The 15,906-nt window shown below is 36.6% G+C and overlaps 1 protein-coding gene, 2 long non-coding RNA genes and 1 pseudogene across 8 annotated transcripts in view; 3 read left to right on the forward strand and 1 right to left on the reverse strand.

Moving 5' to 3' along the window:
- The first annotated feature begins 128 nt into the window (after positions 1 to 128).
- Positions 129 to 1,748, forward strand: LOC112213069. Its single transcript, XR_004461965.1, has 2 exons — positions 129 to 1,083; positions 1,151 to 1,748. It is a non-coding gene; the product is annotated as an uncharacterized LOC112213069 (long non-coding RNA).
- Positions 1,749 to 1,815: 67 nt separating this feature from the next.
- LOC117151841 lies at positions 1,816 to 3,026 on the forward strand (annotated as a pseudogene).
- Positions 3,027 to 4,461: 1,435 nt separating this feature from the next.
- On the reverse strand, positions 4,462 to 5,152 carry LOC117151833. The gene is made up of 2 exons (XR_004461967.1): positions 4,951 to 5,152; positions 4,462 to 4,844 (listed from the first exon to the last, which is right to left on the reverse strand). It is a non-coding gene; the product is annotated as an uncharacterized LOC117151833 (long non-coding RNA).
- A 52-nt stretch (positions 5,153 to 5,204) lies between these two features.
- LOC100747609 (histone acetyltransferase p300) overlaps positions 5,205 to 15,906 on the forward strand; it is an 18,842-nt gene continuing 8,140 nt past the window's right edge. Inside the window, exons 1-9 of one of the 6 annotated variants that reach the window (XM_033321539.1) lie at positions 5,205 to 6,188; positions 7,698 to 7,856; positions 9,494 to 9,699; positions 9,784 to 10,158; positions 10,238 to 10,529; positions 10,599 to 10,904; positions 10,980 to 13,912; positions 13,997 to 14,154; positions 15,325 to 15,438. In XM_033321539.1, coding sequence (XP_033177430.1) covers positions 6,107 to 6,188; positions 7,698 to 7,856; positions 9,494 to 9,699; positions 9,784 to 10,158; positions 10,238 to 10,529; positions 10,599 to 10,904; positions 10,980 to 13,912; positions 13,997 to 14,154; positions 15,325 to 15,438 — 4,625 coding nt within the window. In that variant the 5' untranslated portion in view covers positions 5,205 to 6,106. The remainder of the gene's footprint in view (positions 6,189 to 7,697; positions 7,857 to 9,493; positions 9,700 to 9,783; positions 10,159 to 10,237; positions 10,530 to 10,598; positions 10,905 to 10,979; positions 13,913 to 13,996; positions 14,155 to 15,324; positions 15,439 to 15,906) is intronic. The other 5 variants (XM_012387254.3, XM_033321541.1, XM_012387257.3 and 2 more) reach the window with 5 other exon arrangements.

Genomic DNA, 15,906 nt, shown 5'->3' on the forward strand with positions numbered 1-15,906 from the left:
GGTTACTTTTTTGCATTATAAAATATAATTTAAAGAAATAACTTTAAAAAATTAATCATTAATGGGTCAGATTAAACACTTATTGTGATATTTTGATATAATGATATTTTTAAAGAAATAATCTGATAGAATAGTGCTGTTAACTACAGAATTTTGTCTTCTGAATAGTTATGTAACATTCGAATAACGATTATCAACAGACACTTGTGACTTTTTTCGATCTATTGTACTGTGAATATTGTCTCTGTATGTAGTACTCCTTCGGAGAATAATCTGAGAATAATATTTAATTCAAAAGTAAATGAAATGTTTAAAAGAATCTTAATAAATCATTAATAATATACATATGTAAATATTTATTTAAAATATTAGACATAGGTGACTCTGAGTACCAGCCGTATTAAATATGGCAACCATAATCTATAAACAGGTTTCGACACTCGCTAGGGGAACAGTTCAAAAATTGAATTGTGTCACTTGTGAAAGGTCAACAAAGTCTGTATTCTTACGAGACAGTTAAATACCACTAATGTCTGCTAAGACATTCATAGCATGTCATGCATACGCACAACGAGAACCTTCTTGTCTTCCATGTTGATTTTTTACTAGATTTTTTGGATGATGTTACCTAGGCTTCGATATATGAGTGTTGAGAGACTTTATTTGAGACTTGTTTGTATGATCGTGATGACAACAGTGCGAGAGTTTGATTTCGATGCATAATCACCTCAATATTAACATAACTTAACCTAATAACCTATTCTGTACGAAGCTGGAAAGGAATCTCGTTGGATGGCACAAGGACAAAGGAGATAATACTCTCATCGTTCACCGTCACGAGTTGCTATATTGTTTTATTTGTATATGTGATACTTTTGACCATAGAATGCTTTCGGTCAACGCGCGTGCTTATCTCTATGATTGTATTGAGTTTATCAGAAATAACCAATCGAATCACGTTCTTTCCAGAAGACTTCTTCTCCTGTTTATAGTCAGTATGGCTCCCCACGCTTTTATGAAATGTTTATTTGGGTAGAATAGAGATGAGAAATTGGTTAATGGAAAGAGACAGAAGCAAGAGAGGTAGTACTATCTATCGCTTACCGTCATGCGTGTTATATTATTTTATTTGTATATGTGACACTTTCAGCCAATACACGTGCTTATCTTAATGATTGTATTGGGTCTACCAGAAATAAGCAATCAGATACGTGTTCCTATGCCTAATTCACGGTCATATAAGTGCTTTTTGAGAGACGCTAGGAAAAACCGTCCGAAAATTAAGTCATGATAGTCGTGAAAAATCAACATGGACGGTCAACAAAGTCCGCATTCGTGCGACACAAAACAAGAATGAGTAAAATGTCTCTATCTCTGTCTAAGATATTCACAGTATGTCACATATGCGCAGAATTCCTTATTCACGTTAGTTAACTGATTTCTATTATGGTATGATTAAGTTAACAACTTAATGTTCCAAATGAAAATGGGTTAGCTGACCTATCTGGATCTCAATCAAGTAATACAGATGACTGTGATACAAAATAGTATAGTTAGAGGAACCACAGGTTCCATTGACTCCACTGGCTCTACAAATGTTATGGGTGGTCAAGAAGGTGGTATGGCACAACAAACTCAACCACCTGTTCCAAGTCAAGCTCAACCTTAGTCTGGTGCACTAAGTGGAGGTCAACCTGGATCACAACAAGCTACTCAGGATTAAATAACTGGTATTGATACTTCAATCGGTAATTATTAGTTTTTGTATCTAAATAAATTTACTTCACTAACAAAATTTAACTAAGCAATATTTATATGTTACTGAGTGCTACAAAATCAATTGCAGATCCAAAAAAACACAAATTTATTCAGCAATAACTAGTTCTTCTACTTTATGCACATAAGTATTAACAATGCGCAAGTCAAGCAAACTGTGAAGTTTGGTCATGTTCATTGCCAGATTGTAAAACTATGAAAAATTTATTGACTGATATGACTGCTTGTCAAGCAGAAAAAAGCAGTACAATGTCAAACTGTAGATCTTCGAGGCAAATTATTAGTCATTGGAAACATTGCAATTATAACGTTTCTCATGTATATTTACCTCCGAAGTAATCAAACAAAAATAAAACTAATAAAATTCAAATCCATGAATCTGAAATAAGAAGAACATATCATGTGTTGTCCATGTCCTACTACAACAGCTAGTTTAGTAGCTGCACAATGTATTATTGAAGGAATGCCAACACCAAGCATATAAGGAGCACCTGGTGCAATAGGAAATGCTAAATTATCCCAACTTACTTCAAATATGTCTTTTTCTCTAAATTGTGATCCTAATACAGTTACAGTTGTTGGTAATCCAGCAATACCTACCAGTCCCATGTTTGCTGTTGTAACGACTGCCATTAATATACAACAGTCTGTTAATATACAGCAACTATTTGATTTGAATGATTCAGAACAACTTAGTGCTTTAAATGAAAATAGGTTAGCTAACCTTCAGCTTCCAGCTGGAATTCAACCAGGTCAAGTACAAGCAACATTAATATAGGAATGAAACGATTGGCGTTAAACTGCAACACCAGATCTTAGAAATCATTTTGTTTATAAATTGGTTCAAGCAGTATTGGTTCAACCATCTCACAATCCACGATCTATGTTCAAGAAAAAAATCCACAATCTTGTTCCATATGCAAGGAAAGTTGAAGATTACATGTAAGGAATGGAGAATTCCATATATTTACTTACTAAAAAAATACATACAATTCAAGAAGTATTGTAGAAAAGAAAAAAACGGAAAGAACAACAACAGTTACAAGTCCAGCATCAGCAACATCCACAACCTTTGAGAACTGATTTTCTCATACTGACTTATATACATAATAGTATTGGCAGCTGTTCTACATTAAAAGTTGATATATTAATAATGCTATGATGTTGTTGTGTTTTCAATTGTATAATTGTGTATCTAACTATATCCAATGATTGTGAAAAAATGGAGAATTAGTATTAATTAAAAATTTCTTTCGTTTATTTTTCTCAATTTACCACCTAATTTTTCAAAGCTGTTACAAAATAAAAATTTTGAAGAACATACACAACATTCATTCAGAATCATGAAAATTTGATTAAAAAATTTGAATATTTAGATTTAATTACAAATTTTCTAGATTTAATAAATAGATGTGAAAAAAAATTTGTAATTTAAGTATGTTGGAACATTAAGTGAATAAGTTTCAAAATCTATTTTTATAAGCCTGATTATAGTAAATAAAATTATGATTAATGAACAAGTAAATCATGTTTTTCATGGCAGTAAAGAAATTTGTTTCAATTATCAGAAGTACTGCCTGCTGGATGAAAATCGCCTAGATGGTTCTATATGTAAGTTATTATGTCTAGTGAGAACGATACAGATTTCAACCCTAAACTAAGGAACGATAATAAATACTTGACATCGTAAAAACTCTTATCAAAAAAAAGCATTTACGTATTACTAAGAGACTATCAAAGGGACTGTAATATTATATAGTCGACAGAAATAAAGCGATGTAAGCGACTAGCAACACTCCACAAAGAGTAAAGAGTCGCTGTCACTGAGATGGGTGGCTAGGTGGCTGCTGCCACGGCGTCATCCAGTTCCCGTCCCATTTCCAATTCTCCCTCTCTTCTCGCGTTCACCTCTTTCTTTACACAATTCTCTGTATCTGACACTATCGCGCGCGCGCGCGTGACCACACAACAAATACACGAATGAAAGAGCGAAAAGGAACAGAGCAGGAAAAGGAAGATGGAAGCAAGTTCACGCACAATATATGCGTGCAGCTAGTCGCGTGCCGTTCGCACCTATTCACGAGTCAGATTCTCTTTCTCGAAGAGAGGACGTTCTGCGCAACGCAATCTCCCGTCTCCCCACCTTGTATACATTCTTCCTTTTAACCTGTCGATCGAGAAATCCCTGGCCATCTTGTAACGATATCCCTTTGACACTCTCAGCTTTGTAAACGCATTAACAAAGTCGATTTTTTCTTTTCTCAATGTTGACGACATACGGCATATAAATCTTTGTCAGGATACGATATTGCACAGGTTGTTTGTTATGAACATAACCGCGCAAATATTTTAGTCTTGTAATTATAAAAGAGAAAGTGATTATTAGTACAAATGAATATATATATATATATATATGAATATATAGATATATATATATATATTCATATATATATATATATATATTCATTTGTATGTATATATATGTGTATATATATATATATATATATATTAATCAATCAATTAATGAATCAGATGAAAAGATATTTGAAGAGTACAATTTTCGGACAAATCTAAATTCTCATTATTTCGTAAGCCAACTAGTAATTTTCTAAAAAGGAGATGATTTGTTTACTATGAAAAAGAAACATACACAGTATATTTATGTATCGAATGATTTCGTTATTTGTATTATATAATATGTACTCGCAAAAATTCTGGAGGTTATGTCCAGTGGACATACTTATAGCCGTACAATTAAATATATTGTAGATATATTATGAAAATATTTCATTTCAACAAAGACGTTGCATATACGTAGGGTTTACGTTTACAAACGTTTTACTTATAGTACACTATAATGAATGTTGAAAGATTATTACTTTATATATGTAGAAATAAAATGAAATAACGTTTGCAACGTATATACAGAAAATAGTAAATTGCGAAAGGCTGAATGAATGTGTCTCCTCCAAAACTCGAATCGTATGAATCACTGTCTCAATGTTTTCCGGCAACAAGGAATAATTAGGCTAGGGCTTCTTTTCAAGTTCGTGAAGCCGTGAACACCACTAGAGCGGAGAATAGCGTGATTAGTTATTAAGTTATTTGTTTCGTTAAATTTGGCCAGGAACGTATTCTGTGCCAATAATGAATCTAATTCAAAGAGCATCTTACAACCACTATGCGAGACCGGCCTTTATCAAATGGCGGCAGAGGAATAAACGAAATTCTCGCGGCTGTTAGACCGGCGGCGTGAACGTAATCGCAGCGTTCGTGGCCTCGCAGCAGTTTGACCAATAATAGGGAACGATCATGTCACGTGATCACAGGGACCAATCAGGTGGCTGGACTAGCGTCACGGCGACTATACGGAACCAGTCGGACATTTTCTGACAAGCGTAGAAAAACTTCTCGTCAACAGCAGCCGCCATTTTACGTTAGCCGATACTCGTGCGGTGCGGAACTCTCGCGATCGCTTTTCCCGAGCGAATTTCTGTGGCGCGCGGTGGCCGCCCCGGAACCGACTCATTTCATCGTCTTCGCCTCCTGGCGTCCGTGATTGCCTCGAATGTGTGGGGAAAGCGAGCTGCGTCCGCGGTGATCATTCGCGCGCCCCGTGTCGCAGTGTGCCAAGGCGAGAGAAGAGGAGAGAAAGATGGTGCCAGCGGGCCTCGAGAGCGATATCGTTGCTGCGAGCTAGCGCCGTGCGCGCAGCCAGTTCGCCACACTCGAGTGTTTGACGAGTCGTGTGCGACCGACTAAACCGAATATAACGTGAGAACTCGTTTGGTAGTGGTGTGCATTTAAGTCGAAGTGGTGATCTTTGATATTGTGATACCGATAGTCTATCTAACTTCTCGGCCTGTCCCGTCGTCGTGCGAGTGGCCTGTGCGCCCATTGAAAAATTTACTGTGTGTGTGGGCTTTGAGCGCGGGGTTCGACGTACCCCCGACGATGCCCAATGGTTGATCGTGTACCAAAGCGTGCTCGGGGACGCTCCACGCGCCGCGGTTTTCATTGTTATTGTCATGCTTGTGAATACGCTAAGAGCTTGGTGAATTTTCGCGGCTTCGCCGAAGAGGAGGAAGCAGCAATAGCATCAGCAGCAGCAGTAATAGCATCATCAGCACTAGTACCGATCTTCTAGTGGCGTAGTGCAGCGTTTCGTTCGTGCGTGTATACCCGTGTATACGTGCCTGCGTGCGTGCCTGGCTGCGTGCGTGCGTGCGTGCGTGCGTGCGGTCGTCCTGACTTGCTGCCGCCGCCGCTTACTTGCTACCAGGAGTAAACAGCCTGAAACACAAGAAATAATTAACCCTGAAAAGAAACCATGGCCGACCACCTGGTGGACGGGCCACCGAATAAGCGGCCGAAGCTCGGAGATCCTTTCCAGGGGACTTCGGATTCCGCGGGTAAGTTCTTTCATTTTCATCACGGTGAACTTTCTTCGCAATAGAGTCGCTATCGCGACTAACCTTTCGGGGATGAAACGTCGCAAGTAGCACATATGCCGTTTTTCTAATTACATGATACCACACGCATATATCTTTCTTATTATATTAAGAAATATATGCTCTTCGATTTATCAGAGGCATACTGTCAATTCGTTGACGGATGCAACCTTTGAGCAAAATTGCCTACATGTCTCGATGCCTTCGTTTTTCAAGAAATGCACCCTTTTGTTATTGTCTTCGTATCATTTACCTTTATCGAAAACAATGTGTCTGATAGACAGTCTCTCTCTCTCTTTCTCTCACTCTTTTTCTCTCTCTTTCTTTTTTTCTTTCCACAACATTTTTGTATAGGTTTTGAACTTTCAGGAAAGTGCTGTGGTTGTAGCTGGTTATTATCGTTTCATGTTACAAGTGTTACATTATTACCCTTTGACAGGACCCTCTATTCGGATTATTCTAAAATTGTGTAATTTTTTTTTGTTTTGTCGTCGTATGTAACGATCAAAATCTCTATTTTGTTATTAGTTAACTGTTTGTAAACTAACCTAAATTATTCAAGAAATGCTATTGCGGAAATTGATTACTTTATCAATTGTCTAACGTGTTATTATTGATTCGATAAATTATTTTAAATTGTTCTACGAAATTGTATTTATTCGTATGAATTTATATGGTAACTCATGTCAGGAAACAGAGATATTTAAGAAATATTTTCAATTGTGACAGTATTGGCATTAATGAATGTTTTGGGTTGAGTTTTTATCTTACAATGTTTTTACATATTTTGATATTAATAAATCATTATATATAGTTATTTTTAATAAAAAATAAATTATTAGAAAGTTTCAAATTATTGGTTGTTGGAAGTTCGGGCAATTTGGATACAGTGTATAAATTTTGCTCAGAGGTTATAGAAATATTCCGTGTTTAAAAAAAAATTGTTTGTACTAAATAATCTGTAACTTCTGTCTTGTTGCACGTTCTTTCTATTATTTAAATTTAACCTAAACAAAATAATAGTATATTGTAAATTTTTTAGTTGTCTTTAAATTTAGTTCTCATTTTATTTTTGTAGTGCATGGCAAATGCATGGAAGTTTGAATAATTATTAAAAAAAGACATGCTAGCATGATTGATGCGCTAACCATCTCTTGATTCTTATTTTCTTTAAGTGCTACCTGATCACCTTAACAGTTTCTGAACTCAATAATATTTCATATAATCCCATATCGATTTGGTGATGACTGTGTCACTTAAATACTTGATGTATCAATCACGAGATTTAGTCAGGTTACACAAAGTGGCAGACATAGTCTTTCTTTTTTCTGGGTTATAGATATTAATTCATCTATACCAATTAGTTGCATTTGAAGGAAAATTTAGACTATTTCTGCTGCTTAAAAACTGTGATCCAGAAAGCATAGACAGTTTTTCCACAGTCTGAAATAAAAACTGTGATATATGTAGTGGGTATGGCGCCTCTAATGATGCACCATGCTTATACAAACTACGGGGGAGGTGGCAGTGGTAACATGCAACAAATGCAGGGCCCGCCACAACAGCAGCTTCATCTGCAACAGCATCAGCTGCAGCCACATTGGAACAACCATACCATCCAGAAAAGAAGTAAATATTATTACAAAACCCAGCAAAAAGTTCAAAAACATTAAGTCCAGCACTACAGAATTTGTTTATCTGTCCATTCATCTCATTTATTAGTATCATAAAGTTGTAAAATCATTTAATTACTTCCAATTTATGTCATAATTTATTGCTAAAATAATTCGTAATTTTTATATTATAAAAGAAATGTATATAGTTTTGGCATATTGTCACTATGGTTCAATAAAGTTGATTTATTGTCGTTATTTGTAAAACCCACAATGAACATGAGGATTATATTGTTTTACTTATATGATAGAATATAAGAACAAATAAATGTAATATATTGTCCTATAATTGAGAAAGATTTGTTTCTTTTATATGATACTGGAGAAAAATTGGATCACTCTAAGTACTATAGGAAAAAATGTTTTAATTTAATATATAATAAAAAAAATATAAATAGATATGCTGTGAGCTTCAAGCATTGAGTGGTAATGTAATATGGACATGCGACACACATGTACAGAGCTCTAAAACTTTATATTAGGATGAAACTGTATTAAATATTGTGTATAAATTTTTAAATAAAATGCGATTATATCTTCAATGAAATAAAGTTGAACTAGGTTGTTAGGTAGGTAACTATGATGTTTTGTACATAATCATTTTTATACTTTGTAGGTAATTGATATCATAATTGAAATAAACTGATTTATATTATTTGTAAGAGTTTCAGAAACTTTTTTTTAATGTTACAACATTAAAAAACATTCCGTTTACAAACAGTTGTAAATATTCTTTAGAGTGACTATGATTTCTTCGCATGACTGTCTACTCTAAAGTTTGCCATCAGTAGCTTTGCTGCTTTTGTAGTTTAGCACGTCTTTATTGTGAAGAAATTTTTATTCTGCTGTAGTATAAACTCCTTTAAGTTATGCTCACACAGTGTATGTCTCATGTCTTATTTATTTATGTATTTGTTTGTTTATATTTACAGTAGTTTGTGTAGAATCTTTTTGTTTTATTTTCTTTTTCTATTTTTCGTTTAAATTTGCATTTGACCCCTTTTTTCTCCGTTGTTGTATGGTCAATCATGGATAGTCAAGTAAGTTAAAGAGATATTTTTATATGACAAATGTATTTTTCAAACACTGTAGGCTAGTATAATTTGAACAAATACAAGCTTCTGCAATTTAAAATGTGATATGTACATAAATGTCATAAAATGTATTCATGTATGCATATATGTGCATGTATACTTACATGCAGGTATATTATACAACAAGCAACTACATTATATGGTAGTACGAAGATTTTACTATTAAATCTTTAGATAGAAGCTATGGTGACGGTGCTGAATCTTATCTTTATATCATTTACTAATGGTTTTTTGGTCTCTATGGTATATGTTACATTTAATATCATAATCTGACAATAATTTTCTAAACTGGTTATCTAGAGAAGTAATTATTCAGTTGTGATATCAAACTCTTCTATGAATTCTGTAGCCTAAAGAAAATCTTCAGTTTTGATGTACAACATGCTTGATATCATGGTTCAGTGGCTACACTTAGATATATTACTTTTGTAGTAACCAGTATCTTTTACAGCAACATACATACCATAATGCTGTTACTAATGCAAATTTTTATTCTCAGATTATATAACAAACACAGATATGTTTGATCTTGAAAATGATCTACCTGATGATCTGTTGTCATCGGGATCTTGGGGTTCTGCAACTGAAAGTGCTAAGCCACCAGCAACAGGTCCAGGCCCAGGGCAGCAAAATGGTGCGCTTGATTCAGAACTTAGACAACATGTACAGCAACAACAACTTTCACATCATCTAATACAACAACAAGTTCGTATATATAAATTATATGTTATGAATATTATGTATATATATACAAGAAACACTGCTTAATTTTGATCTTTCTTGAAACAGGGCAATAAAAATTTGGTTGCAAATTCTCTAGCAATGGCTGCTGGAACTTTGGGTAATAAAAGTCCAAATATGCAATCTCCACCAAATGTTTCTGTCTCTAAAGTAGTTGATCCACAAATGGTCGTGAGTCTGGGAAATTTACCAAGTAGTATAGCCAGTTCCTTGGCAAATAATCAAATGTCCATTGCAAATTCGATGGGAGGCCTTCAATCGTCAATGAGCATGGCTGGAAGTAATCCTACCATGTCAATGCCAGGTGGAATAAATTCTGCTCTTGTTATGACCAGTAGTGCCAGTGGAAATAACAATATGGGTGGAATGGCAGGTGGAAGTTTAATTGTAACCAACAGCTTGAATAAGCAACCTTTAAACACTGTGAGTTATAGTGAGATCAATATATATATGAAAACAGTATATCATATAGAATATACAATCTAAACATTCTATGATTTAGGTAACTATGATGGCCCCTAATACACAAGGAGGAATTCATCATCCTAGTGGGCCACATGGTGTTGCTCAAATGCAAAATGGACCTGGAATAATGAATACTAGAGCTGTAGCAATGCAACAACAGCAACAAGCTCATATGGTTGGACCAGCAAGGGGTCAAAGTCCACATCAACAAGTACATCAAGTTGGTATCGTAGGTCCTGGTCAGGGAGGTCCAAGAATCCAGGCACCCCCAAATATGACAAATATGCCAAATATGGGGCAAATAAGTGCATCAAGTCCTTATGGTTATGGTAATTATAGCAGTTGTATATGTAGTTGGTAAGTTTTAAGATATATTTAAATATACAATTCTTAATCAGGATCTCCAGCTAGTGGACAGGGGCCTGGTGTTACTGTATGTACTAACAGTCCTGTTGGAGTTGTTACACCACAACCAAAAGGAGTGGGAACAAACATGACTGCCATGCAAGGTAGTAGATTTGGAGGAACCGCAGGTCCTATTGGCTCCACAAATGTTGTGGGTGGTCAAGAAGGTGGCATGGCGCAACAAGCTCAACCACCTGCTCCAAGTCCAGCTCAACCTCAGTCTGGTGCACCAAGTGGAGGTCAACCTGGACCACAACAAGCTACTCAGGGGCAAATACCCGGTACTGGTGCTCCAGCTGGTAATTATTCGTTTCTATTTTTAAGTAAATTTATTTCATTAACGAAATTTAACTATATAATATTCATGTTACTAGGTGCTACAAAATCAACTGCTGATCCAGAAAAACGCAAACTTATTCAGCAACAACTAGTTCTTCTACTTCATGCGCATAAGTGTCAACGACGCGAAAGTCAAGCAAACGGTGAAGTTTGGCAATGTTCGTTGCCAGACTGTAAAACTATGAAAAATGTATTGACTCACATGACTGCTTGTCAAGCAGGGAAAAACTGTACAGTGCCACACTGTAGCTCTTCAAGACAAATTATTAGTCACTGGAAACACTGCAATCGTAACGATTGTCCTGTGTGTTTACCTTTAAAACAAGCAAACAAAAATAAAACAACAAATGCTGCTGCAGCATCTACGACACAACCAAATAGTCAACCAAATCCGAGTCAAACAGAAATGAGAAGAGCATATGATGCGTTGGGTATTCCATGTCCTACTACAACAACTGGTGGTTTGGTTGCTCAATGTGTAACTAGAAGAATGCCAACACCAAGCATGCAAGGAGCACCCGGCGCGATTGGAAACGTTAGATTAGCTCAACCTCCAACTCAGAATGCACCCGGTCAATCTGTAGTTGGCGCCGGGCAACAAGTTGTTGCTCCAAATGTTTCTCTCCCTTTAAATTCTGATCCTAATACAGTCGGAGTTGCTGGTAATCAAGCAGCACCTACCAGTGGTCCGACGCCTGCTGCTGCAGCGACTGCCGCTAATATACAACAATCTGTTAATATGCAGCAACTGTTTGGTTTGAATGATTCAGGACAACTTAGTGTTCCAAGTGAAAATAGGTTAGCTAATCTTCAGCTTCCAGCTGGACTTCAACCAAGTCAAGTAACAGCAACATCGGTGCAGGAATCAAAGGATTGGCATCAAACTGTAACACCAGATCTTAGAAATCATCTCGTTCATAAATTGGTTCAAGCAATATTTCCAACTCCCGATCCACAAGCTATGCTCGATAAAAGAATGCATAATCTTGTTGCATATGCAAGGAAAGTTGAAGGCGACATGTATGAAATGGCCAATTCAAGATCAGAATATTATCATTTGCTTGCCGAAAAAATATACAAAATTCAAAAAGAATTAGAGGAAAAACGACAAAAGCGGAAAGAGCAACAACAACAACAGTTACAAGCTCAGCAGCAACAACAACCACAACCTGCAGGAACATCTGGCTCAGGTTTAAGGCCATGTGCTCCCCCAGGTGTTGGTACCGTTCCACCATCACGACCAGTTGGAACAGTTACTCCTAGTTTGCGTAGTCATTCGCCAAGTATGACGCTTGGAAATTTACCTGCAATGGGTATTCCGCACAATAGAATGCAGTTTCCGCAACAACAACAAACGCAACAAGTACAGGTTCAGTCCCAAACGAATGTTCAAGCTCAGGCTCAAGCACAGGCCCAGGCTCAGGCTCAGGCTCAGGCTCAAGCTCAAGCTCAGGCTCAAGTTCAAGTTCAGCAACAAATGCAACAGCAGCAGCAACAACAGCAGCAGCAGCAGCAGTCAGGAATTTTGGTTGGCCCACCTGGTCCTAGTCCAAATGGACAATCAACTTCTAATCCCAACGTCGTTTCAAATCCTGGTCTCAGTCCTTTTGGACAACCACAAATGTCACAATCAAGTTTAACAACAACTACTACGTCTGCAACAACTAGTCAATTCCCAACCTCAAATGGTACTTCCGGTTTACCTAACAGTTCGCCTGTACAGAATCAACATCAATATTCTGATATTATGAAAGTTAGATTAGCGCAAGCTCAAGCAGCAATTGCGCACCAACATCAGCAGCAGCAACAGCAGCAGCCGCCATCACAACCTCAGCCTCAACAACAATCAAGTCAGTCACAGCCGCAACAACCAACAAGTACTTCGAATCAAAACGCTACGACAACCTCAATGCCGCAAACGCCGTCACCATTTAGCAGTATGCAACAACAAAACAATCAACAGCAAAATCAATTCAACAATAGTCGGCCTCTTTCGGTTTCAACACCTAACGATAATGGCATCAGTACATCAACTCCACAAACGATACCACCTCCTGCTTCTAGTGGCCCTAGTCCCAGCCCAGCAACGACGACAAATGGACCTCAATCTACAACTTCCACACCTAATACGCCACTAGTTCCTTCATTAATGACTCCAAATCAGACAGTTTCTTCCGCCAACCAAACACCACCTCATCCTGCTACTACACCATCTCCTGCCGGCCTTGCAAGTCTTGGAAAAGGCATGACATCTCAGGAGAGGGCTGCATTAAATGCACCGAGAACTTCGTCCATGTCTTCGCAAATGGCGGCTATTACAGCCGCTTTAGATCGTGATAATTCTCCTAGTCCACCAATGAATAACAATAAGGGAAAATTGGATTCTATTAAGGAAGAAAGTATGAAAATGGAAATTAAAACAGAAGATGGTTCTGAGAATCACAGAATGGATGGAGGTAAAAGTGTCAATAATGAGGTGTCTATTAAAACTGAAATCAAAACAGAACCAATGGAGGAAGGATCCAGTGAGAGTATTGTAAAAGAAGAACCTATTAGTATTAAGGAAGAACCAGTAACACCAATATCCAGTCAAGACACAACAACGCCAGATATTAAACCATTGGTTCCTGAACCGATACAACCAAGCGGAACGTCAACTGATAAGAAACGGTTGTGTTTATTCAAACCAGATGAGTTGCGGCAAGCATTAATGCCAACATTAGAAAAACTTTATCGCCAAGATCCAGAGTCTATACCATTTAGACAACCCGTCGATCCTCAAGCATTGGGAATTCCTGATTACTTTGATATTGTTAAAAAGCCAATGGATCTTTCAACGATCAAAAGAAAATTAGATACAGGGCAATACAGTGATCCGTGGGAATATGTGGATGACGTATGGATGATGTTTGATAATGCATGGCTTTACAATCGTAAAACATCACGTGTTTACAGATATTGTACAAAGGTATGTTTATTTCTGAATCATCCAATCAGTGTGTACTGATATCAATAATGACTTTCAAATTACAAATTTTTTCATTGATTTTAGCTTTCTGAAGTCTTTGAGCAAGAAATAGATCCTGTAATGCAAGCCTTGGGATATTGCTGTGGAAGAAAATACACATTCAATCCACAAGTACTATGTTGTTATGGAAAGCAGCTTTGTACAATACCAAGAGATGCAAAGTACTACTCCTATCAAAATAGGTCAGTAATATGGAAAAGTTTTAGTCAAATAACTATGTAAAACAAGAACATTCATTTAATAATTGAAAAAATAGTCTCTCTCTGCATGAAGGGAATATGTTAGTAGGTTTTATCTCCATCTTGCCCTTTAGTAATTTCTTTACTTAGATAATTAGATATCTTGTTAATGACTTCTGTTGCTCCCAGCTGTCTTCAAAGATTACTGACATTAGCTATACCTGTTAAGTTTTCAAAGTTCAAGTTGCCTTTAGGCGCATTCGACTTTCATGGTACATTTTTATTTATAGAAAAATGTTCTATAATCGGATACGCCAGATTAACTTGGCAGGCCAATTAACCTGTTTCGGTTATATCAGTCGATACAGGCCAGTCTCCTGACCAACACGTTTCTTTTTTTACGTTTTTTATTACAATTATGAAACATTTGTCAATGAATGCATTGTTTCGTAACGTTCGCACATATGAAGTTGAAATTTTATTACGCATATACTTAAGGGATATAAAGCTTTCTATAGTCATCCTTAAAATTAGATGCTTTTTAAATATATATTTTGCTTTATAAATAATATAAAATGTACAAAGGAATTTTTAACCGAAGGAAGTCATTTGTTAAATACTCTTCAGTATATGCAACTAAGTAATTTATGTATATATTATATGGTGTCTAACTATGGCACTCTTCTCTTCTTTGTATGTTACCTTCGCTCTACCCATGGGTTGCGCACGCACACACAAATCCTTGTTTGCTGCTTGCTTCTTGTGTTGCCCGCGCCCCTTGCTTCTTTCTGACTCTACTACTTCATGCCACGAAAATTGATACTTGGAAATTGGACGATTGAAATTGGATACCTGACATTTAAAATGAAAACATAAATAAATGTAAAACAAATTGTATTTGTGATAAATGAAAAATAATGAAAAAAATATGTTCATTAAATGAAATGATGACTTCCTACAATTTAAAAATATAATGAAATGGATCCAAACATATTACAATTGGCAAAACACTACTTGCATGTGTATAATTGCAAATACAAACAAATATTTATCAAAATTGGATACTCGACATTTGGATACATCGATTGGGGCGTGAAAAAATTGATCTTCGTATGATGCACGCATGACATTGACGAATTGAAATTTGGATCTAAACACTATTGGTTGGAACAGTAGTCTAAAGGCATATGGTCTTGTTTCCGACAGATACACCTTCTGTCAGAAATGTTTCAACGACATTCCTGGTGATACTGTGACGTTAGGAGATGATCCAACGCAACCACAAACGTAAGTTTTGAAATAAATATATCATCAATATTTGTTATATATATATATATATATATATGTCGGGTTTACATTAGAATTAGGGTTAGGGGCGTGAAGCGAATCTTCGTTTGGATTACACGTCGTCGTTATGCAATAGAGAAGACATTGGCTAGTGCAAGTACGATTACCATAGAACCGGACAAGTAACCGTGGTAATTAGATACTCGAGAAACTAATGACAACGATCCTAGGTTCAATAACGAATCCGCGGACAACGGGACGGTAGTCATACGCACTCGCAAAAATCTAAGTCGGATTCTGTGTTAATATTCGCTGACCGTAAGGCGTTAATCTTTTTGTCGATGAGACCGCAAGCGAGAATGACTTTCCGTCCCGGTGATACCCCAGAGGAAAACTATGACGGGGTGTGTCTAAGGACACGAGATCATCGGATTCGTCGGGGACATCCTACGTTCGGAAAGTGAAGGA

Source organism: Bombus impatiens, unplaced genomic scaffold (assembly GCF_000188095.3).
Source record: "Bombus impatiens unplaced genomic scaffold, BIMP_2.2 scf_0463, whole genome shotgun sequence".
In the NCBI taxonomy this organism is placed as follows: Eukaryota; Metazoa; Arthropoda; class Insecta; order Hymenoptera; family Apidae; genus Bombus; species Bombus impatiens.